Source organism: Corvus moneduloides, chromosome 15 (genome assembly GCF_009650955.1).
Source record: "Corvus moneduloides isolate bCorMon1 chromosome 15, bCorMon1.pri, whole genome shotgun sequence".
Taxonomy (NCBI): Eukaryota; Metazoa; Chordata; class Aves; order Passeriformes; family Corvidae; genus Corvus; species Corvus moneduloides.
The window spans coordinates 15,908,313-15,932,079 of NC_045490.1; the positions used below are offsets into that span (position 1 = coordinate 15,908,313).

Below are 23,767 nucleotides of genomic sequence, written 5' to 3' on the forward strand. Positions count from 1 at the left end.
TCCTCAGCAGACACGTGTCTTTCAAACTGAGACACACCTTTATGCTCTCCAGGGACTCCAGGTGTCCGTCAGTTTCATAGATGGCCCACCCCCAGCTCCAGTAATGCCTCTGGCTATGTCCCGTCCCATCTCAGCAAGTGCAACATGAGCCCCTGGGCCAGCAGCACCTGGGGGCTGCAGTTGGTGGTCCAAGGGGTCCCAGGCAGTGCCAGGAATCAGCTGGGGAACGCGAGCTGCAGCCAAGATCAGAAATCCTGTCAGAACTGCACCAGATCCTTCCCATTCCCCAGCAAATCGACGGGGTCCCCAGGGGCCTTGGCCGCAGTGTCCAGCCATATCTGACGCTGTTCCAGGCCCTGCACCCGCTGCCCACTCTGCTCATCCCCAGGGAGGAACCCAGCCCGGGAGGGATCCCAGTCCCTCTCCCCCTCCCCACTCATGGCACATTGTGATGCACATCTAGATGCACCAAGTCCCTCTGGCAGCACCCAAGTCCCATCCTTCTTCTTTTTGGAAATCCCCAGGATCCTCCAAGAGCCTTTTGGTGCACTTTTAAAGTTCTTTTTTGCACTCTCTGGAAGTCTGTCTGTCCCTCCTGGGGTACACCAGAAGTCCTTGCCTCATGAGGATGAGCCAGACCATCAGCACAAGGCGCTGGGAAGTGAAAGGCACTGGGTTTATTTCTAACAGATCTGAAGTCTTAATTAATTAACAAAGGGTAATTGACCTGCTGGGACAGCAGGGCAGGAAAGCGATGAACCTGTCTGCCCTGGCCAGGCACTCCAGGACCCCACATCACCCCCTCACCCCTCCTGAGAAATGCCCTGCTTCACCCCCCATCCCAGGACCCCCAAATACACCAGCAAACCCCAGCATCAGCCCCTCCCCTCCCACAGCTGCATCCCCTACCAGAGACCCTCAGCCATGTCCTCCCCCGTATCTCAGAGCCCTCTCATTCACCAGGGATGTTCAGTCATGACCCCTCCCCCCATAACCCCTCCACCTGGGGCCCTCAGCCACATCCCCCCATCCCTGCATTGCCCATACTACAGACTCCCAGTGGTAACCCCCCAGTCACTGACCAGAGATCCCCAGCCACATCCCCCCATCTCAGAGCCACCCCCCATCCATCACGGTCCCCAGTCAGGGACCCCCCCAACCACTCCCAGCCTCTGTCACCCCAGCCGCGTCCCCCCCACCCCGAAGGGCCTCCCCCGCTGCTCCCCCTTCCAGGTCCCTCCGATGTCAGGAACACCCCCTCCGGCAGGACCCTCAGCCTCACCCTCTCCATCCTGTCCCCCCATCCCGAGGCCACCTCCGGGCTCCTCTCACTCCGACCCCCCATAACCGCTGCCCCGTACGAGATTCCCCACCTGCTCCGACACGCGCTGCCCCTTTAAGACTGCGCCTGCAGCCCAGCTTGAGTGGCAGCCCTAGGAGCCAATCAGAACGCCAGCGTCCTGCCCACCGACAGCGGTACCATTACGGTGTGGCCACGCCCCGTAGGCGGGCACTCCCACGGGCTGCGACTCTGATTGGCCGCGCCCCGCGAGACGCAGGCGCAGAGCCCCGCCCCCGCAAGGGGCGGGCGGCAGCGCTGAGGGGGCGGCGCCCCCGGCCCCGCGCGGCCGCTCAGTCGCTGTCGCTGTCGCTGCTGTCACCGCCCTTCCCCGCCGCCGCCGCCTCCGGCTCGGCCTCCTCCCGCAGGTCGGCGAAGAAATCCTCCCCGCTGCCCAGCGCCTTGCTGCTGAGGGCGCGCAGCGGCCCGCCCTTCTTCTTCTTCCGGCGGTAATCATCGACCACCATGGACCCGAGCGCCGACACGTCCCAGAACTTCACCTTCTGGTCGTGGCCGCTGCTGGCCAGTAGCTTCCCGTCCTCAGCCACGGCCAGCTGCTCGATGGGCTCGCCCAGGTGCTGCCCCACGCAGCCCAGCACGCGGTTCGGCAGCACGTTCACCGCCCTGGGCACCGCACGGGAGCACTGAGGGCCCTGCAGTGCCCGGGGACACCGTCTGCCCTCCCGTCCTGCCTCCTGAGCAAGGCTGATCTGTCCCACACCCCTCTTAACTCCCCTCCTTCCCCATCCCACACCTCCCCCTCCCATCCCAAGCCCTCCCCATCCTGTACCACACCTCCTCATTCCTCTCCATCCCATCCCAGCCCCCACAATCCCGGTCTCATCCATTCCACATCCCACCCCATCTCCATCCCATGCCACCCTCCACAACCCTATCCCACCACCTCCCTATCCAATCTCACCCCCCACAATCCCTCCTGATCCCACGCCCTTCCATCCCTCTCCATTCCCCCTCACCCCATCCCACACCTCCGCACCCCCTGACCTGATGACTCCGTCCAGGGACCCCACACACACGATGCTGTCTGTGATGGGCACCATGCAGTCAATGGTCTCTGCCCTCAGCGCAAATCGGTCACTGGCGGCCCCAAAGCCATCCCAGTTGAAGAGGTAGATGGTGCCTTCGCTGGAGCCACATGCCACCTTCCTCCCCCTCTAGGCACAAAGGAGGGCAGTGAGGCGGAGGCAGAACAAAACACTCGGAGCGAGGACAGGGCCGTGGGATCCTGCTCCGTGTCGGGGTGCAGTGCCAACCTTCATCAGCACGACAGATGTCAGGTCCCCGTTCTGCGGCTCCGAGAGCAGTTCAAAGCGCCGTCTCTTCACGTTGAAGACACCCAGGGTGCCATCACCACTGTGGGAGGTGGAAGGGACACGTTGTGAGCACAGGACACGGCACAGGGCACCTTCCCCAGCCATGAGCGGACACGGGGAGCCCGACCCCGAGACCATGAAACCCCTCTGGTACCAGGCTGTCAGCAGGATCTTCCCGTTGCCATCCACAGTCATGGCACTGATGTATTCCTCCTGCTGCCGTGCCTCCAGGATGGCACTGCCCCTGCGCAGGTCCCACACCTTCACTGCCCCGCCATCGTCGCCCGTGGCAAAGACGTGGTTGTCGATGGGCAGCACGCAGTTGAGGGCTGAGCTGCAAAAACCCCGGCCCCACACCCCCACGGTCACGGCTCCCAGAGCAACCCTCTGGGCTCTCCCTGCCTGGCCCAGGGCTGTGTGGCCCTGCCGCGGGAGGGAAGGGGACAATGTCCCAGCCGTTCTGCCCGGAATGACCTCCTGTGTGGACTTACTCGTGGGCCTTGGGGAAGCGCGTTTCCAGCCGTCCCTCCTCCGCTGTCAGGATGTGGATGGACTTGTCCTTGGACACAGTGAAAAGCTCTGGAGAGCCGCGTTAGTGCCCCCGCCCAGCGTCCCCCATGTCACCCCACGTCCCCCGCACTCACTCTGCCCGTCCTGGGAGAACGCCACGTCCCGGCACGACTTGAGGTGATGCCCCGAGGACCAAAGCTGCCGGTTCTCTCCCTCAGTGCAGGAGTACGAGTACCTGCCAACACAGAGAGCGCTCGCCGGGACCCGCGGGCGGCCGGGGAACTCCCCCGCCTGTGCCCAGCGGATCCCAGAGCCAGGACCCCCTCCCCAGCCCCCGGCCCCACTCACAGGTACACGTCGCCGTCCACGTCTCCCGCGGCCAGCAGCGGCCGCGCCGGGTGCAGCGCGATGGCGTTGGCCGTGGCCTCCAGACAGATGTCCTCGGGGGTGTCCCGCACTCGCGGCTCCCGCGCCGCCGGCTCCGGCGAGTCCTGGGGCTCCTGGGAAGAGCGGGGCCGTGGGACCGGGGCCGGCGGCTCCAGGGTCCCGCAGCCCCACGCGTGCTCACCTCCTCCATGGCGGCTGCCATGGCGCGCTGCTGGTTTGCATGGCCACGCCTTCCCTGGCATACCCCCGCCCCTTTGCTCGCACGGGGCCGCCCCAGCGGGACCGCCCCGCGGCGCTGCGGGCTGGCACCGGCTCGGGGGTCGCGCCCCGCCGGCGGGGTCCAGCCCGAGGCCGCCCGGGGCCCCGTTTCACCAGGTCGTTCCCCATCCGCCTCATGTTTTCCTGTTCTTTAGCGCTTCACCATTGGGGGCTCCACAGGCTCCTTAATTCGCACCGCGGGCTCCTTAATTCGCACCCCGTCACCTCGTCTCTCTGATCCCAGGGGAGGGGGTGGCCAGGGGGCACTTCGGCCCCCTGCAGGGTCTGGGGCCTTCAGGGCCCCCCTAGAGACCCCAGCCCAGCCAGGAACCACCGGCAGCGCCCCCGCTCCGAGGGGCGATCCCAGCTCCCTGCTGTCCCTGCACTGCGGCAACAAGTTTTGCCTGATGCTGGCCCCATCACAGACCCAGAGCAGCCTTCTGCCAGCACTTGGAGTAGCTTGCATATCCTCTGCTTCAGTTCAAACCACTTGCTGTACCCGAGCTGAGGGTCCCATTTCTTCCTCCTGCCCCGAGGCACAGAATGTTCAGCTGGGATTATTGTCCCCAAATAGACTTGTTAATTTTATCCAGGGCTGCTGCTGCCCCCAGCCCAAAAGGCTCCCACAATAAATGCACTGAGCCACAGTTTGCCCTGTCAGCACCAGGAGTGCTAGCATCCCTGCTTCTCCGAAGGACGCCAGAATGTGCACAGGCACCTACCTCCTCTCTGCACACACAAACATGCTCACACACAAATTTGATGTGATTTTATTACGGCTACAACATTTACACAGCACAGGCTCTGCAGCAAAGAGCAGAGGGAGGAAAGAGCTCCCCAGCCCTGAGCAGACAGTGGACGGTGTGTGGGGCAAGGAGAGCACACCAGCACGCTCCAGGAGGGCAGCTCCCAGCAGGCCAGGCTTCCAGGAGAGGGAGGAAGAAACACAGGAGGCATCAGTACTTGGGACGTTTCACCTCAACCCTGGAAGAGAGAGAGAGGGGCAGGAGAGTGGTGAGAATGCAGGGCAGGCAGGTCAACCACCCTCCCATCCAGGGCTCAGCACTGAGATCCCCATTTCCACACCACAGAAGGTATGGGAATCCCAACAGGGGAGCCACAAGCAGAGACAACTGTACTAACCCATCAGCCTCCAACTTCTTCCTCTTCTCGATGATCTGCAGAGAAAGCACAAAGTCCTGTTACCCAGAGGGGCTGGAGGGTGCCAGATACACCCGGGGAGAGCTGTAGCCAGGCCAGAGTGAGCTGAGGGAGCTACAGCTGGAGAAGCTTGGCCTGTTCCCTCTTTGCTCCTTTCTGGCCACCACAGACCGTTGGTTCTCACCTTCCCCAGCCCATCCCATACTGCTCACTCTGCCAGGACAACCCCCAGCTCTGCCAGTTGGCAAATGAAGCCACTAAACATGTCCTGTCCTCTCCCATCCCCTTTGGATGGTTCCAAACTAATGGTTTGGGGCATGTTCAGCTGCTGCACAGCCCAGAGCAAAAAGCCCCCGACTGGGGCTGTTCCAAATGCAGCTCCAGATTCCTCTGCAATACTGAAGCCCCAAATACTTAGCCAAGGCTCTTGCAAGGAGCAAATCCAGTTGGTAAAGAGCCAGCCCTCCTGCCCACACACACTGGCAGCACATGGCTGGACTGAAGAGCCATGACTGGGACAGCGAGGGCAGGACTGGGTGGGAGCTGTCCTGGGCCATGCTGGCAGCTCCCGGCTCAGCAGCCCCAGCCCAGCTCGGGCCCTCACCGCGCTGATTTTCTTCCACTGCCGGTCCAGCTCCGCCTTGTCGTTCGTCTCCTTGAAGCGGCGCGTTTTGCGTCCCTCAGACATCTTGATGCCGTACTGGAAGGCTGCCCTGGAGAAGGAGCAAGACATGGCTCAGCACTCCCAGGGGAGCCACAGCCTGCCAGAGGAAGGGACACATCTCCCCAGCCATGAGCACATGCTCGAGAGTTGGCCTGAGCCCCTGAAGGCAGCTCAGGAGGCTGGAGTCCTCAAGAGCAACACTAGGAGCAAAAACAAACCACCAGGCCCAGGACCCACAGCTCCTCCTCAGGTCCTCATAAGGGAGCCCCCAGCTTGCTTTAAGCTGCCCCAGCACCCAGGTTTGGCCAGCGGGGCCATCCCACCCAGAACCCTTGCTTGGCCCTTCCTGAGGGCTGCACTCACTTGGGCAGAGCCTCCTTGTTGTTCATGTACTCGCTGTACTCCTCCTGTGTGTCGAAATCCCAGCGGCCCAGAGGCCCCTTCTTATTACCCTGCAGGGAGAGAACGACTCAGAGCGGCTCCTCAGTTGCTGCTGGGAGGGCTTCTCACACAGCCCTGCACACCCAGCCATGAGGCTCCATCTCCCACCAGCCCCAAATCCCTTCCCCAAGTAGCTCCAGACAGGAGATTTCATGGAAAAGGGAGTCAGAACAGAGTAGCACGCCTGCCAGCACCTCTGGGTCAAGTGCCAGTGACAGGTTTTCTCCCTGATACAACAGGGAGCTGATCAGCAAACCCCAAAGCTCACTCAGCACCCAGCTCCAGTGCTGCTTTTTTCCCATGGGATCCTCTCAGCCAGCATTAACACCTACTTTACTGGCTGCTCGAAACACACCTGATCCATTTTGCTGTAGTCCACCTCCTCATCACTGTCCACAGCCATATCATCCATTCTGGGGGGAAAAAAACAAGGAAAGGGTTCAGAGTGGGTCCATGAGATGTAGCTCAGGACCTCAGAGCTGGTGGAAGTCATGTCTCATGGCCTCGGACCAAACACACTCAGTTCCTGGACCAGAGGGAAGTGCCCCCAGCTGCAAGCCCTGCAGGTGACCTATACCACAGGGCATCAAAGGTTGGAAATGCTTCCAGGATGACTCTGCAGGCTGAAAGCTGTTCCTCTTCCACTGAGGGAGGCCAGAGCTCCACAACCACATGGATTTAACAGGGAATCCAGCAGATTCCTAGCCACCTCAGCCTCCCCCTAGCTCTGAGGGACAGCAGGCTCCAGGCAGCCACTTACAGCAGACAGCAGCTAAGAAAAGCCTGAATCAAGGGCTTGGGATCATTTTACTGGTCCGCTGTTCCCACAGACAAGGCCAGGCCTACTCCCACTACAAGTAGTGGGGCTGATGTTCAAATTCTTGCTGCCAGAGGACAGCAGCCCCTTGGCACACCCCGCTCCCACCCCACAGTTTCCCGCTGTTCCTTACGTGGCAGGGTAGCACTCAGCATAGCTGTTGGACATGCCAAAGAAGTCTCCCAGCTGCTTCTTGTCTTCTGGCTTCTTCAAAGTGGCAGCAGTTAAGGAAGCACCACATGAGCTGATCCCTACAGCTACAGGCTGGGCACAGCCAGCTGGAAAATGCTCTCCTGTCCCAACACAACCAAATCAGGGGGTGCAGAGCTTTTGTTTGGTGTAGGAGAAGCAAGGCTTGGGCAGCATTTCCCTGCTACCAGGTGAGGCAGGACAGCCCTTCAGATGTGCTTGTGCCTGCAAGCCCAGCCCCACAGCCAGCCAGGCTGGCACAGACAGTAAAGGATATGCCTCTGTTCCCTCCCAGCCAGCAGCTCCAGCAAACTTCTCATTGATGGACTTGATGAGCTCCTTGGCTGAGCCAGGTCCTGGGGTAGAGAAAGCAGCAGGTTATATTTTGGGATAAGAACAGCTCACTGCAGAACACTGGGGCTGGGCAGAGTCCCTTTGGGACACAGTAACAGGCAGCACAAGCTGCAGGTGAGGTACAAGAGGGGGAGCAAGACAGTTTGGCACTGATGAGGTGGGCTGATCCCAGGAGACCTGGAATCTTACAACGGTTTGTGTTGGAAGGGATCTTGAAACCCGTATCATTCCAACCTCCCACTATCCCAGGCTGCTCCAAGCCCTGTCCAACCTGTCCTTAAACACTTCCAGGGATGAGGCAGCCACAGCTTCTCTGGGCATCCTGTGCCAGGGCCTCACCACCCTCACAGGGAAGAATTTCTTCTTAATATCTAATCTAAATCTCTCCTCTTTTAGTTTAAAACCATTCCCCCTTGTCCTATCCCTATCCCTCTCAGGTGTCCACGCCACTTGACTCACCTTTGTCGATGTCTGTGGGCTGCAAAGAAAAAGGAGAGACACAGTGTCGATCACACAGAGCTGAACCACAAACCCTACAGGCGGTGCCAGTGCTGCCTCACTTGCTGAGGGAGAGGACAAGCACCCAGCAAGCCCTGGGGACAGGCAGAGCTCAGCAAGAGCTGACACTGGCACGTGTAGGGGCACAACCAGAGACACCCACAGCCCCCCAACCCCACAAAGGGCGGAGATCAGGTGGGACAGTCCTTCACAAGCAGAGACTCACCTCATCATCAGCTTTGGGCTTCTCAAAGTAGCTGTGCCTCTTCTTCTCCTCCTCGCGCTCCCGGTCACGCTCCCTGTCCCTCTCGCGCTCCCGGTCCCTGTCACGTTCTCGGTCCCGGTCACGCTCCCGGTCCCTGTCACGCTCTCTCTCCCGGTACCTCTCCCTTTCCTTGTCCCGTGGCATCTTGGCAGTGGAGGGCACATAATCCCCGATGTCTTCAAAGATGCTACAAGTGGAAAAGAGCCTGGAGTTACGTGCCCTGCAGGAGGAGGGGCCATAACCACCTCCCTGTGACCTGAAGCACACAGGACCAGCATCGAGAGCTAAGGACACCAGATATGGAAGTGGCTTCCACATCTGTCAGAGGCATCACTGCACTTCTGCTCCCTTCTGCTCCAGGACCTGAGTCTTGTGGTCCAGGGCAACAGTGAGCCCTCACCTGCCTCAAGCCTGAAATCCAAACCAGAGCTTGCCTCCAGCCTTGTCCTACAAACTGCAGGTCCAGCAACTCGAAATTCAGCCCCCTCTAAATGTGGTGGGCCAAAAAGACATCCCCTAAGGGACAGAGCTGTGACCCCATAGCCTGAGGGCAGGGAGGCACTTACTTCATATCAGCTTCAGGAGGCTTCTTCTCATCCAGCTTCCCTGCAAGGACACAACAGCAGTGAGACACACGTCACCCACTCTGCCCCCTGTGCTGCTCCCCAGTCCAGGTTCCAAGCTGCAGAAGTGGCAAGCCTGGAGGATGTCACATCATACTCAGCCCCCCCAGGAAGCCATTGTGTCCCTCCCCAAGAGGGGACATTTCTCCAAGGAACTGGGCCTTCACCAGGAAGAGCAGAGCACCATGAAGTACCCTCACAGCTCTAATTTCCCAGCAGCCTGTCCCGCGTGCTCCTGCCTTCAGGACACAGCACTCAGGAAATCACTGTTCTCCAAGTCCACTGCCTCATGGCACAGGGGAATGCCACAAACCAAAACACATCCCATTCCCTTGGGACACGCTCCAAGCACTAAACTCCTATTACTTGCTTCCTTTCATCTCCCTACCTTTGTCTTTCTTCTTGAGCTTCTTGTTACGGGTGCCTTGCCTGAGATAGGAGAGGATCTGCGTGAGCTTGCTGATGACAATGTCGTTGGTGGTCAGCGTGGTCTGTGCCTGAAAGGGAAAGCCACAAGGAAGCATCCTGCTCCCTTGACAGGGAGCCCCTCCTAGAAAAACCTGCTCTGGCCGATTCAGAGCAGCGAGGTGAAGCAGGCTGGAGGCCAGCTGGGTACCTCCATGGTGGGGCAGTCAGCTTTGCTGCGGATCAGCGTGGTGGGGATATCGGTGTCGGCATACTCATCATCCAGATCGACCACATAGGCCATCCTGCCTGGCAGGAACAGCTCGTTCCGCTCATAGGTCTTGTTCTTGAACAGGATGCGGTAAATGTTGCGGCCTGGACAGAAGGCAAAGTGTGGGAAAGCAGAGGACAAGCCCAAAGTGAAGCATGTTTAGGTTATCAGCAACACGAGAATCTCCTCCTAAAGACACACTTCCTCCAGGCCTCAAATTCAGGACTCTCCCCCTCCAATGGTTTTCATTCCTCCATTCACCCTCCAGGATTTCTCCCACGTTCACAACACAGACAAGGTAGGGAACAGCCACATCCACACAGTCTTACCCAGTCGGGTCTTAAATTCAATTTTGTTCTCAGGATCTTCATCTTTCCTAAACAGAAACAGAAACCAGAAGTATTAGAGCCGAGCAAATGTCTCCTCTGCATCCTTCTCTCTGGGAGGCAGCTGCACTCAGGAATGCAAAATGTTCAGTCACTCACTTCGTTTCTTTCTGGGGCTTCTCCATCATTTCCTCCTCTTCCTTCTCCTTGCTGGCAATCTCAGCCCGGACCTGGATGCAGAGTAAATCCACACGTTACAGCCCAACCCATACCATCGCTGCGCATCTCTGAGCCCACTTCCACCAGCTCCCCAACCCTGAAGCAACCCTTCCCAGGAAGGGAAATCCACGCTGCCAAGACCAAGTGGTTACACCCATCCTGTGTGTCTGTGGGAGAGGACAGGGCAGAAGAGCAGCATGCTATTATCTGCACTCACCTTCTGCAATAGCGCAAAGTCCAGACCCTTCACCAAGTGAGTGTGCTCCATGTCACCACCCAAGAACTTGGACTCCTGGATCAACTGTCTCCTCTTCTCCGCAGCAGATTTATCCCTGTGCAATGAGAACAGAGCCAGTTAAGGACCAGCCCCCCCCGATCAGCCCGGCGAGCCGAGGCCCCACCTCAGCTCACGTACGCCTCAGCTGTGGGCCCCACAGCCCTATAGTTGGCAGTGGTGCTGATCAGCTCTGTCTCCTCGTAGTCCTTGTTCACTCCATCTCTCCTCTCCTTGGCTCGATCCCGGTACTTCTCAGCCAGTTCCCTCTCACGCTCGATCTCCTGCTGCCGCAGCTTCGCGTAGTAGCTGGGGTGGAAAACAACTCAGGGTTAAGAGTGACCCGTTCATGTTTATGAGGTCAGGTAACAGCCCTTGAGGCCTCACATACACCTGTTCTGCTCCAAACCCCTTCCCCAAAAACACATTAGAGCACCATGGGAACTGCTGTACTGAGGCCGACTAAGGAGGAGCTCCATCCTCCCTTCCAAAGGGAAGGGGTCCAGTGCAGCTCTGCTGTGCAGCCCTGCCCCAGAGGACACAGTGATCAGCAAATGTCCCACCACTGCCCTGCTCTGCCAGACACCCACAGGGCCTCTCCTGCTCCTTCTGGAGGTGAAGCTTCAGCCCCACCCTACTGCTGCCCTGCCACAAGCAGTGACAGTTCCTCAGGCTGAGCTTCAAAGCTCCAAAATAATCCACTCCAGGCCCTCTTTGGGAGCTCAAGAGATGAGAATTGCTTCCACGGGCAGGCATGATGTATAATGACAAGTTCTGCTGCATCTCTTTCCCCACTTACCTTTTCTTCTTCCTCCTGCGAGCAGCTGGATCTTCATCTTCATTGTACTCCCGGGGCATCCTGGAGAAGGGCGAGAAAACACATGTACAGTCTGCAGAGCCACATAGGTGGCAGGTGGAGAGAACAGTCCCTCAGTCACAGCAGAGCACCGAGGTACTCAGAAATGGAACAGAACAGTCTCTCACACTGTCAGCAGGGAGAGGAAGGGAAAAGACTGATTTTCACTGAACCAAATCTGTCTCCTGCACAAAATGCCTTAACAGCCATGAAGCCTCGCTCTGTTATCCACAGCAGCTCTGACCCACCTGCTTCTCCACTTCTCACACTCATTGGCAAAAGCCTCTGTAGATAATCCCCTGCAGAGTGCAGGGGAGAGGGTGAGCACTGAGAGCTGAGACCCAAAGGGAAAGGGATTGTCCCACAGACCTGTGAAACAGAGCCCTACTCACTCATGGTGGCGAGATTTGGAGGGTGGTGCAGATGTTGGCGCAGCCCGCGGGGTCATCAGAAGCTTCCTGAAGTCTTCATTGGTCAGCTTGGATCTGCAAGGGAGGAAGGGAACAGAAATGATCGTTTCCAAAGAGATTTGGTGCCAGGCAGCTTTGGAGGAGAGCAGGTCCTGTGTGACCGAGATGGGCACCAGGTGCCCGTGGATGGAGCCCAAAGGCTGCAGTGCACCAGTGACTTCCAGCTTCTCAATGGGAATCAGCCCGGGGTCCCACTATGCTGGTCCAGTCCCGCCCCAGTGCTGTACTCACTGGTGGAATGAGTGTGAGTCGTCCACATCGTGGCCATCAGGGGCCAGGGGGTTGGAGAACGGCTCATCTGGGGGACAGGAGAGAGAGAGATCTCAGACACTGCCTGCATGGCCTCATTCCACTCCCAGCCGGGCCCCGTTCAGAAACCAAGAAGGGAGCAGTATCCACCTGCAGCTCCGAGGTGGATCCCAGCCCGCTGCCACCCGGGCCGGCCTCGCCAGGGTACTCAGGACACGGGGGTCCCGGTGCCACTGCGAGACCCGCCGCCCCCCAAGCCCCGCGGCTCTGTGCCCTCCCAGGGCCTCCCCGAGGGTGTCCTGTCCCCCACACCCCGGGACAGCCCCTGCATCCCCTCCACGGCCCGAAACACCCCACAGCTCCATCCCGGGGCGCACCCAGTATCAATCCCCGCGCTGAGGGTCAGCCCCCCCGCACAGCTCCTCACCCCTGGGCTGCCGCGGGTCCCCAGCCCGCGAGGTCCCCTCCCCCGGCTCCGCGGGCTGTGGCCGCACCCCGTCCGCCCGCAGAGTTGTCCCTCGCACCGGGCCAGGGGTCCCCGGGGGCCCTCCGCTCCCTCAGCGCAGGTTGGGCCTACACCGCCCCCCCGCCGCAGCCGCCCCGCCCTGAGCGACACGACAACCCTCGCGCGGGCCAAGTGTCCCGGCCCCGGGAGTGCCCGGGGGTGCCCCGTGTCCCGGTGTCCCGTGGGCGGTGTCCCCCGTCCCCGAACTCACTGTCGCGGTCCGGCATCGCTGCGCTCCCAGCTCCGCTCTGCGCGGCCCTTCCGCTCTGCGCTGCCCTCCCAGCGCACCCCGCGGCGGCCGCTCCCATTGGCGGGTGCGATCGCGGAGGGCGCTCCCATTGGCGGGTGCGATCGCGGAGGGCGCTCCCATTGGCGGGTGCGATCGCGGAGGGCGCTCCCATTGGCGGGTGCGATCGCGGAGGGCGCTCCCATTGGCGGGTGCGATCGCGGGGGGCGCTCCCATTGGCGGGTGCGATCACGGCAGAAGCTCCCATTGGCGGGTGCGATCACGGCAGAAGCTCCCATTGGCGGGTGCGATCGCGGAGGGCGCTCCCATTGGCGGGTGCGATCGCGGAGGGCGCTCCCATTGGCGGGTGCGATCGCGGAGGGCGCTCCCATTGGCGGGTGCGGTCACGGCGGACGCTCCCATTGGCGGGTGCGATCAAGGCGGACGCTCCCATTGGCGGGTGCGATCAAGGCGGACGCTCCCATTGGCGGGTGCCATCACGGAGAGCGCTCCCATTGGCGGGTGCGATCGCGGCGGCCGCTCCCATTGGCGGAGGCGCCGCTGTCCCGCCCCCGCGGTGTTGTCCGCGCAGGGAAGATGGCGGCGGCCGCTGTGAAGAACATCGGGGGCGGGCTGGGCCGCGGGCTGAGGGAGCTCCGCATCCACCTGTGCCAGCGCTCCCCCGGCAGCCGCGGCGTCAGGTCAGCGCGGGGATGGGCCGGGACGGGGCCGGGTGGGCTCCTCGAGGGGAGCGAGACACCCCTGGGGTGACCCACGGGGACCCGCCGCTCCTCCTTCCCTCCGCAGGGAATTCATCGAGCAGCACTATGTGACCCTGAAGAAGGCAAATCCCAACTTCCCCATCCTGATCCGCGAGTGCTCCGGTGTCCAGCCCAAGCTGTGGGCTCGGTACGGTAAGTAGGGGGTGTCCGCCGGGAAACACCATGGAATTATCATGGAATGCTTTGGGTTTGAAGGGACCTTAGGGGCCATCAGTATTTATGGCAAGGATCAGAGGGAGGGAGTGGGCGGGGAAAGGATAGGCATGGGAAAATGGGGGTGGGGAGAATCACAGACTGCTTTGGGTTAGAAGGGATCTTAAAGCTCATCCAGTGCCACCGCCTGCCATGGGCAGGGACATCTCCCGCTAGACCCGATTGCTCCCAGCCCCGTCCAGCCTGGCCTTGGGCACTGCCAGGGCTGCGGCAGCCGCAGCTTCTCTGGGCACCCTGTGCCAGGGCCTCAGCACCCTCCCAGGGAGGAATTTCAGCTGTGGGCTGCAGCAGAGGCTGCCCAAGGGTTACACGAGGGATGTCGATGGGGAAGGAGCAGCTGCCTTCGGGGCAGAGTGCGGGTTCACTGCAGGGAAGTGAGAGCCCAGTGCTCAGCAGGGGCTTTCCAGCCTCGGGCTGTGATCTCCCACCCCCACCCCATTCACTACACCAAAATGTGGTTGTTTTTCCTGCGTTCTCAGTGAAACACCAAGAAGGGAGCAGTAAAGCCCCTCTGGAAAGGCTTTATCTTCCTCAAAGGTCATCCGGGCTGGAAAAAATTAATTTAGAAACTTTTGAAGAGATGCAATGACTCTTTAAGCACAAGTTTCCCCGTGTGAGCACAGGGACCAGGGGAGTCTCTGGTGTGTCTGGGTGTGACTCGCAGGGAGCCCCGGGTCAGCCCAGGCTGGGGCAGCTGTAGGAACAGAGTTTCCAGGCTGCTTTTCTGAGGGGAGCACCTTGCTGGGACCAGGCTGAGAGCCACAGGGTTGCTCTTGGATGTATCTCTGCCCAGCTGCTGCACAGCCAGAGCTAACAAAAGGAGACTGGGAAAAGTGTTGAGCTGCTTTGAGTTCTTTCCAAGGGAAAGGAGGAGAGTAAGAAGGTGTAAATGATAACTTGGGCACATGGAGGGACACTGGGAAGTGGTGAGTGTGAAGGGGTGGTGATGGGAGCCTGGGCTGTGACACCAGTGCCCTTGCACCAGGGAAAGGACCCACACACCTGCCCGCTCTCACCCTCTCTGTTTTCCCACAGAGTTTGGGAAGGAGAAGAGCATCGCACTGAACAACCTAACTGTGGATGAAGTGGGCAAGGCCCTGGAGAGCGTTGTGAAAAGCCACGCGTGAGGACAGACAGGAAATACACACGTGCTGGAGACGTGACTGATCATCTTTAATGCCAAACGTGTATCTTTAATTTATCAATTCATAAACACAATGTGCTTACCTGGAGCTTGGTGGTGGCTGAGAGCCCAAGGAATGGCTGATGCAGCCGTTCACCCCTCCCTGGCACAGGAGTGTGGCTGCAGCTCAGCTCTGCCCCTGCTCCAGGCTCTGGGGGGGCACCGTGCTGGTGGCTACGAGGCAGTGACAAGGACCAGCACCCCTGTGAGCCAGCACTGGCACATCAGAGTCCTGAGCAGCCCTTGGGAAGCCAGGCACAGGTTGGACAGACAGTTTATTCCCCTGGGAGTTCGGGGGAGGGTGGGGAGGGGGTGAGGCCTAGGAGAAGGCAGGCAGTGTTGCCTGACAGGCACTGGGGGCTCCTGGGGGCTGCCTGACCATGTCCAGCAGTGCCTGTGCCCGCTCCTGCAGCTCTGGGGTGCTCTGGTGCTGCTCCAGGGCCTGGTGCCCGCCGTGCCTGGTGAAATCAGCAGCAGCCTGTGCCAGAGGGAGGGTGAGAGTTGGCTGGGTGCTACAGCTGATCATCTCTGCCCAAGCCACCACATCCCAGGGAAAGGGGCTGAAGGAATTCCCCAGAGCCCTCCCAGACACTACATTCCCGATCCAGGTAGATCCCACCATGCCTGTGGTTGGCTGGGAAGGACTTTAAAGCCCATCTCATCTCATCCCCACCCCCCTGTCCATGGGCAGGGACACCTTCCACCAGACCAGGTTGCTCCAAGCCCCGTCCTGCCTGGCCTCGAACAGCCAGGGATGGGGCAGCCACAGCTTCTCTGGGCACCCTGTGCCAGGGCCTCACCACCTTCACAGGGCAGAATTCCTTCCTGTGATCTGCAGCAAGTGAAGCAATCCCAGCAGGATCAAAAGAAAACTCAGGGTAGAAACAACCTGCCCAAACACCAGTCCTTGCCAATAAAAAAAGGAATTCACTGGAGAAACAAGAAGGGCTTTCACCCTGTGCATGACAGTGTCCCTTTGGGCAGGGGTCTGGGTGCTGAGGGGTGGGGGGTAGTGTGGCAGCCATTGAGGGCACTGTTATTTAAATTACAATAATCATTCCCCCTTCACAATAACAATAACCCCCACAATAATCATTCCCCATCCCCTTTACAATCCTGTTCCCAGAGCTCTCCCGGCTCTCACCTCCGGGCAGTGCAGGAAGAGGAGGTGCAGCAGCTCCAGGCACTGCCCCACGGCCTCGGGGTCGGGCAGTGTGAGGAGGGGCAGGAGCCGGGGCAGGAGGGGCTGGCACAGCAGCCGCTGGCACTGGAACGGTCCCTTCTCAGCAATGTTGCACAGCACTGTCAGGGCCTGTGTGAGGGACAGGGAGCAAACAGGGAATGCTGCATGGGCAGATTCCTGACAGGCTTGAGAGGGCTCCCAACAATTCCCCATGTCATGGAATTGTGGAATGGTTTGGGTTAGAAGGGACCTTACAGCCCATCCAGTTCCACCCCCTGCCATGGGCAGGGACACCTTCCACTATCCCAGGTTGCTCCAAGCCCTGTCCAACCTGGCCTTGGACACTTCCAGGGATGGAGCAGCCAGCTTCTCTGGGTGACCTGTGGCAGAGCCTTATCACTCACAGGGAAGAATTTCTTCCCAATATCCCATCTAACCCTGCCCTCTGTCAGTGTGAAGCCATTCCCTGTTGTCTTGTCACTCCGTGCCCTTGCCCAAAGTCCCTCCACCTTTTTTTTTTTTGTCCTGCCAGGTGCTTGCCCATGGCCACCAAACCACTGGATTTGGAATGCCTTCTCCATGCCTATCCCAAGGCACTGTTCACCCCCATGCTAGGCAGACCCAGCCTTGCCACCCACCCCTGGCAGTGTCCCCTCCTCAATCCCCTAAAGCTTTGGGGTCTTTCAAAGGAGAGTGGCAGGAGCCTTCCCAGACCTTCTCCAGGGGCTGGCCCCAAGTTAACGTCTCCCTTGGGACCACTCTTATGCTGGGACAAGGCTCTGCCAAGGGTAAATAAAGCTGGAGCGGCTTCAGGGGAGGTGGCTGGTGACTGCCACAGCAGAGACCTTCTGCCAAGCTGTCACTGCTGCCCCATCCACCCTCCAACTCCAGCACTGTCAGTGTGGGATTCCTGTTCTGAAACTCCAGCGCTTCCCCACCATTCCCAATGCATGAGGCAAGGTTTACCAACACAGTGGCCATCTGGGAACACGTCAGGAGCTGCAGCAGGGCCGGGAGCAGGTCCAGGGAGAGCAGAGCAGAGCAGAAGAAGGGATCATCCGCTGGGGTGGGCAGAGAGGGAACGTGTGAATAAAACCAGGGCGAGTCCCAGCAGTGTCCAGCTGTGCCACCAGCCCCGTGGGACACTCACCTGTGAGGTTGTTGAGCAGCCACAGGCACTCCTGGACGAGGAAGGGGTGCTGCTGCAGGAAGCACTGCAGGATGAGGAAGAGGGCGATGAGCAGGCGCCCGTCCTGGCCCTGTCCCTGGCAGTCTGTCTGTGCCAGCAGGTTACTGAGACACCGCAGCACGGGGCACACGAGCTGTGACACAGGGACACACCAATCCCTTTAGCTGAACCATGCCCCCACAGCAATCCCGGGAACAGCCAGCACCCTGCCCACCTCTCACCAGCTCCAGGCCCTCGGGAGCATCCTGGGGGATTTCAGAAGCCAGGTCGAGCAGGAGCGAGGTGAGGGCAGGCACGGCCCCCAGTGCCAGCAGCACCACGTTGTCTTTGTGCCTGCAAAGGGAGGGACAGTGCAGTGGCCTCGGAGCTTGGAGAGGGGAAACTGCCACAGCCCCTCACCAAACAGGGCCTGGAAATTCAGAGTACTCTCCTGAACCACCACAGGGCTTATTGCATGTTGGAACAGCAGCTTCTTTCACACTGGAGTAGCAGGGTTTCTATCTGAGCTTCTGAGCTTATGAGAAAGTTTAAAAGCCCATGAAGAACAGATTCACTGGAATTACCTGTGTGGGTCTGGAAACGACAGCCCTGACCCTTCATCTACACATTCCTTGGCTCCAGTGGCAGGCAGGGATTGCTGGCACAGCCCTGGGCCAACCCCCCCACAAGTGTGAGGATTCAGGGAGCCTGCCTTGAGAAGTGTGTGGGACAACTCCAGGCATAGGAAGCAATTTGGGGGCATTTCAGAGGACTAGAAGCAGCCTCCTCAGGTTTATCACCCATTACCAACCTGTAAAAGAGCTCAGTGATGCTGCAAACAGCACGTGTGCTCAGATAGGAGAGCAGGGATACCCAGGATGGCTGGGGAACTGCTTTCCCAAGGGAAAAGGGCAAGGGGAGGCAATCCAGGTCCTCTCGCAGGACCATGAGCCTTTGTGCCTCTGTTTGGCTGCCCCCAGGGAACTCAAATTGAGGAAAAAACTGCATTTACCTACAAATGATGTAGTGGAGACACCACGCAAACTCCACGGCCACTCCCATCCCAGCCTTGAGGCCGGAGCAAACCAGCTGGAGCATGTGCTGGGGGAGAACTGAGTCCAGGACCAGGCTGGGGTTAGAGAGCAGAGTTAATGGAGGCACAGGCTGGAGCACAGGCAGGACAGACACCAACAGGGAGACACGAACCCTGGCCACTGAGCAGAGAGTTGCTGTACCCCGTACTGGGAACCACAGGGTCCAAATACACACCTGGAAGGGACTCTGAGCCAAGGGCTGCAGCCTTGGGCTCTCCCTGTCCATGGCAGGGCCTGGGGGCACTCAGGACACCTTCATTGCAGTCACATTTTTGGCACTGGGGGCTGTCAAGCTGATCTTTTCCTTCGCAGGAGGAACACAGCCAGAATTCCATGTGAGCCAACCCTGCTCCATGCTGGCCTTTACTGAAATACCAGAGCTGTCTGCTCAGATGAGGCCGAGGGAAAGGAGCCAAGCCCCACTCCCTGATCTGCATCACAACTTCCACGGTTCTGGTAGGATTCTGCCCTGAACTATTAATGTCACTGGGATGGGGAAGGTGTCGTGTCCCCAGCACACAAATACCACACCAGGCCCCAGGGCCCATCCTGGTGCAGGGTTCAGAAGCTCAGACTCACGGGATGATCTCTGTGGGCGCTTCCTTGGCTTGGAGGAGCTGTGAGAGGACATAGCCCACACCTTCCAGCACCGCCTCATGCGGGGACTGCAATCAAAGAGAACAGAGCTGATCCCTCCTGGCAGAGCCAGGGCCCCAGGGTGCCAAGCAAACCCACTGAGTGGCACAGCCCCGCTGTGCCTGGAGAAGAGGGGGCACAGAGGGCACCGGGAGGGACACAGGAACCTATGGCCACACCAGAGCTGAGCTGTCCCCCTCCCCACACTCACTGGGCTTACCCCAAGCACAGCAATAGTGCTGCTTTGAGCATTTGGACCTGCAAACCACAGCCGTGCTGGAGCCCGGCCAGGCAGAGGGGACAGGGCTCCCTGTGCTCCAGACTGTATCAGGCAGCCACTGGATGGGGGAGATTCAGCTGGAGAAGAGCACAAGGTGGTGATCTGAGCCCCAAAAATGGAGTGCAGGGGAGCCCACAAGTGACCCTCAGGCTTGTGGGAACAGCTCCCTGCAGAGGGATCTGTGCCTGCAGACACAGCTGGGAGGAGGGCTGGTGACTCAGGACTGGCAGCCAGAAAAGTCTCTCTATGGCAGAGCAGAAGTGTGGCTGAGCTGCTTCACCCACCTGGATGCAGGATGCCAGCACTGGAATAATGCCCTGAGGCAGAAGTTGCTTCCTCACAGCCTCACTTTCTACTACGAGGTTCCCCAGTGTGTACAAACACAGCTCCTGCAACAACACAGCACAGCAGGCAGCTGACCCCGTGGGCAGCCAGCAAGGCCCCAGGTCCCACACCCTGCCCTGAGAGGGGCAGGAGCTGGCTTTGGAGGGGGAAACACAGATAGATGCTGCTGGACCCTCCAGCCACCCCATTCCCAGCTCTATCAGCTTCAGTTCGTTCTTCTTCTATCCGGCTGAGTTGGGATCTGATCACTCCCACTTTGGAGGTTTGTCAGGCTTCTAATTTTCAGGATGACATTTCCCTGAGCCCCCTCTGGTTCTCCTGGAGCCTGCCTGTGTGCTGCATTCAATGGGATCAGCACCTGGGGGTCACTGCCCACCTGGCTCCTTAGCTCTGAGCCTGTCTGCTTCCCAATGGAGCAGCTGGAAAACACATGGACATCCCAGAGCTACTCCAACTGTGTGCTCCTTTCCCAGATCAAATTGCACAGCATGGAGCCACAGGCACTCTACTATCTACTCTTATCCTTTCTTTCTTTTCCTTATATATTTTCTTAAGTGATATCTTAATACTTGTATACTGTTTCATTTCTACAGATAACAACCAAAATGGCTACATGCCTCCTTTCCATTGCAACCAAATCGTTCTAAAATAAACCTGCCATATATATATGTACATAAATATGGGTCATGCAGTGTGGTTTCACTCTAATCCAACCCAAGGGATCTATGATTAACAAGAATTCAGTCACCCCACCTTCAGGGGCAGACCGTAACACCTGGGCACTGGCAGCAGTCCTGCTCCAAGGGCAAGGTTGTGGTGCCAAAAGATGTTTGCTTCCAGAGGGCCCCTTCCCACCAGCACTCCCACGTGAGCCACGTTTGACCAGAAGAGGTCAACATCAACCACACCAAAGGATTCCCAGGTGCCAGAGCCCCGGCAAACGTGCACGTGGATCTCACCGTGAACTCCAGGCTGTGTCCTGACAGGTAGGTGAGCAGGTAGGAGGTGACAGGCAGACACGCCTCGGCCACTGTGGGGACACTGGAGTGGGACAGCTCGTGCAGGCAGCGGGCAGCCTCCAGCTGCAGGTCAGCCAGGCTGCTGGTGAAGAGCCCGGTGAGCGTCCGGATGCTGCCATCCAGCCTGGGGGATCCAAAGGCTGCTGTCAGCTCCCACCCAGGGCCACACACCAGCTCACCCACCCAACCACAGGGACACAGGGCCCCTCGGGACATGCCCTTGGTAACAGGCACACCACACCTGGGCTGACCTGACAAACTTCTGCTGGGTCTCCTCATTCTGCAGAGCCCAGCGGAGGCGGCCGAGCGATCGCTTCCTGTCCTCCGAACCCCTCTGCACACCCCTGAGCAGCTCCAGGACCTGCCCAAGGAATTAAAAGGTGGGTGGAGCTTCCAGCGCTGCCAGCATTAAGATTTCGCCCCATTAATCCTGGAGGCAAAGGAACTCAGGGCATGAAGATGGGCACAAGGAACCTTAACTGTGTGTGGCAGCGAATCAGAACCATTCCCAAACCCGCCCCCACCCAGCCTCCTTCATACGCTGAGTCTGGGGAAGATCCCTGGGGCCCCCATTGCTGTGGAGAATGGCAGGTTCTTCACCTCATCCTCTGAGAGTGGGTATGGCACGACGTCTGGTCTGTCCTGTCCACTGTCCTCGGCCGCGCTGTCCTCCCGCAGGAGCCGCTTGCTGACCAGCTGCTCCTGCCGCCGGGCCTTCCTGAGAGCTGCCATCGGATCGGGGCCCGTCACCACCTGCCCAGGGCAGGACGCTTCTCCATCCCACCCAAGAGCCTGATTCCTCCCTTAATGCAGGGAGGAACTGCCCATTCCTCCTTGTGCAAGCCTGGAAGGGATGCACGAGCAAGGACCGCACTTGGAGTTGGGGCTGAGGGTTGGGCGCACAAAGTGTGAAGCCACAGCTGGGATAATGGGCAGGAACACGGGACAGAGGCCCGAGGACCAGCTGGAGGGACCCGAGGCTGGATTTCACATAGGATCATAAAATCATTAAGGTTGGAAAAGATCTACAAGATCATTAAGTCCAGCCTTCAACCGAACACCACCATGGCCACTAGGCCATGCCCCAAGTGCCCCACTACTTGTTTCTGGAAAACACCTCCAGGAATGGTGACTCCACCACTGCCCTGGGCAGCCTGTTCCACCGCCTGACCACCCTTTTGGTTAAGAAATTTTCCTTAATATCCAACCTGAGCCTCCCCTGGCCCAGCCTGAGGCCGTTCCCTCTCCTCCTGTCCCTGTTCCCTGGCAGCAGAGCCCGACCCCCCCGGCTGCCCCCTCCTGTCAGGGACTTGTGCAGAGCCACAAGGTCCTCCCTGAGCCTCCTTTTCTCCAGGCTGAGACGTAGGCGAGACCTTGGAAAACCCAAACAGCGGGGGGGGTTGTTGAAGAAACGGGGAATTCATGGCAGAAACCCACAGGTTAAAATCCGAAGCTGTAAAACGCTTCCCCGAGCGGGCAGCGGTGCCGATCACCCCGCGCATCCCGCGATGCGCGACCGGGCGCGGCGGGGATGGGGCCGGGAAGGGCTGACCTGGGGGGTCCCTCCCACCCACGGGGAGCCCCGCAAACCCCCCGGCTGTCCCCGGTGTCCCCGGCCGGACCTGCCTCTCGCTCCCGCCGCCGCACCCGCAGCTCCTCCGCGCTGCGCCCGCCGCGCCGGCCCCGCCGCCGGCCCCACATGGCGGAGCAGGAGCAGGAGCAGGAGGAGGAGGAGGGAAAGGCTGGTCCTGGGGCGGTCCCTGGGCGGGGAAAACCCAGTCCCGGCCCAACCTTCGCAGCCGAAGCGCCCAGCCCGCTTCGGGCACGGGCAGCTGTGCAGCTCCGGAGATGCGTGCTGGGTGTGCTGAGGGCAGAAAAAGCCCGCAGAGATTCACCAGGGATAAGAAACAAGGCGGCTCGGTGCCCCGGGACTTCCCACCGTGGTGATGGGGACCGCGGGGCAGAAGAGCTGGTGCTTCCCCAGGTGGGGGTTTGGGGAATTTGCCCCTGGAGAGCAGAAATTAAAGGTACCAGCCCCGGGCAGAGCTGCCGGGCTCGTCAAAAGGGGCCGGGAGGAGAGCTCAGAGGGCAGCTGTGATTTTTCCATCATGTACTCAGCAGCAGTTTCATGGAATTCCAGACCCATTTGGATGGGAAGGGACCTTAAAGCTCATCCAGTCCCACCTCCTGCCATGGCAGGGACACCTTCCGCTATCCCAGGTTGCTCCAAGCCCAGTCCAACCTCACCTTGCACACTTCCAGGGATGGACCAGCCACAGCTTCTCTGGGTACCCTGTGCCAGGGCCTCAGCACCTCGGATATTTCTTCCCAATATCCCATCTAACCCTTCTTCTGTCAGTTTGAAGCCATTCCCCCTTGTCCTGTTTCTCCAGGTCCCTGTCCAAAATCCCTCTCCTGGGAACCCTTTTAGGCACTGGAAGGTGCTTTAAGGTTTCCTCTGAGCCTTCTCCAGGATGAACACCCCCATCTCCCAGCCTGTCTCCAGAGGAGAGGGGCTCCAGCCCTTGGAGCATTTCCATGGTCTCCTCTAGACTAGCTCCACGTCCTTGTGCTGAGGAATTTCATGTAACCTGAGGATGTAGAAGAGGAATCATGGAATTGCTGAGCCCCTCTGCACAAGAGTCCCGGAGAGCAAGGGACGGGCAGCTCCCACCCCAGCTGTTGTGGCACCATTGTGTAGTGCCACATTACCCACAACAAACTGGGAGTTGCATTGTCCAGCCGTGCAGTTTTGTCACCTTTCTGAAGCTCTTTCTGAATCCAACATTGGCAGAGAAATCCCTGGGAAAGAAAAAAAAAAATCCGGAGAGATCACAGAGCCATTTAGGTTGGAAAAGATGATCTCCAAGATCATCGAGTCCAGCTTTGACCCATCACCACCTCGTCAGCCAGAGCAGAGCACTCAGTGCCACATCCAGCTGTTCCTTGAACACTTCTGGCTCCTTCTGGTGAAGGAGTGCCCAGTGCAGCTTCGGGCTGCCTGGACAATGGATGGGAATTGTGCCATCCCCATCCTACATGGAACACAGGCACCTGGGCGTGGTCTGGATGCCAGGTATGACAGTCCTGTACCCTTCTGCATTGCCTGCAGGGTGCTCAGCGCCCAACGGGCTCTGAGGCACAGCAATACCTCGCCTGATCCCGAGACTGCGTTTGGGGAATTCTTGCCCATATCCTGTTCCATCACCCTTCCTAGGAAAGT

At 59.4% G+C, this 23,767-nt stretch overlaps 4 protein-coding genes across 4 annotated transcripts; 1 reads left to right on the forward strand and 3 right to left on the reverse strand.

Annotated features, from left to right (window-relative positions):
- Positions 1-1,458: 1,458 nt before the first annotated feature.
- On the reverse strand, positions 1,459-3,794 carry WDR55 (WD repeat domain 55). The gene is made up of 8 exons (XM_032125235.1): positions 3,752-3,794; positions 3,532-3,683; positions 3,318-3,418; positions 3,165-3,252; positions 2,828-3,007; positions 2,614-2,713; positions 2,345-2,514; positions 1,459-1,963 (listed from the first exon to the last, which is right to left on the reverse strand). The coding sequence occupies exons 1-8, from the start codon at positions 3,770-3,772 to the stop codon at positions 1,633-1,635; spliced, it is 1,143 nt and encodes a 380-aa protein (XP_031981126.1). The 5' UTR covers positions 3,773-3,794; the 3' UTR covers positions 1,459-1,632.
- A 788-nt stretch (positions 3,795-4,582) lies between these two features.
- On the reverse strand, positions 4,583-12,734 carry IK (IK cytokine). Its single transcript, XM_032125223.1, has 20 exons — positions 12,627-12,734; positions 11,893-11,959; positions 11,584-11,676; positions 11,135-11,194; positions 10,477-10,644; positions 10,279-10,393; positions 10,002-10,072; positions 9,846-9,892; positions 9,457-9,620; positions 9,229-9,337; positions 8,784-8,823; positions 8,179-8,404; positions 7,914-7,932; positions 7,378-7,456; positions 7,045-7,125; positions 6,450-6,507; positions 6,017-6,105; positions 5,594-5,702; positions 4,972-5,006; positions 4,583-4,812 (listed from the first exon to the last, which is right to left on the reverse strand). The coding sequence occupies exons 1-20, from the start codon at positions 12,721-12,723 to the stop codon at positions 4,785-4,787; spliced, it is 1,755 nt and encodes a 584-aa protein (XP_031981114.1). The 5' UTR covers positions 12,724-12,734; the 3' UTR covers positions 4,583-4,784.
- A 458-nt stretch (positions 12,735-13,192) lies between these two features.
- Positions 13,193-14,868, forward strand: NDUFA2 (NADH:ubiquinone oxidoreductase subunit A2). The gene is made up of 3 exons (XM_032125224.1): positions 13,193-13,342; positions 13,449-13,555; positions 14,672-14,868. The coding sequence occupies exons 1-3, from the start codon at positions 13,239-13,241 to the stop codon at positions 14,761-14,763; spliced, it is 303 nt and encodes a 100-aa protein (XP_031981115.1). The 5' UTR covers positions 13,193-13,238; the 3' UTR covers positions 14,764-14,868.
- Positions 14,789-23,737, reverse strand: TMCO6 (transmembrane and coiled-coil domains 6). The gene is made up of 14 exons (XM_032125365.1): positions 23,696-23,737; positions 22,336-22,408; positions 22,167-22,292; positions 21,145-21,269; positions 20,796-20,905; positions 20,485-20,668; positions 19,465-19,569; positions 18,844-18,929; positions 18,183-18,299; positions 17,413-17,524; positions 17,153-17,324; positions 16,969-17,063; positions 15,964-16,131; positions 14,789-15,297 (listed from the first exon to the last, which is right to left on the reverse strand). Exons 1-14 carry the CDS (start codon positions 23,735-23,737, stop codon positions 15,139-15,141), a joined length of 1,674 nt encoding a protein of 557 aa, XP_031981256.1. The 3' UTR covers positions 14,789-15,138.
- Positions 23,738-23,767: the final 30 nt, after the last annotated feature.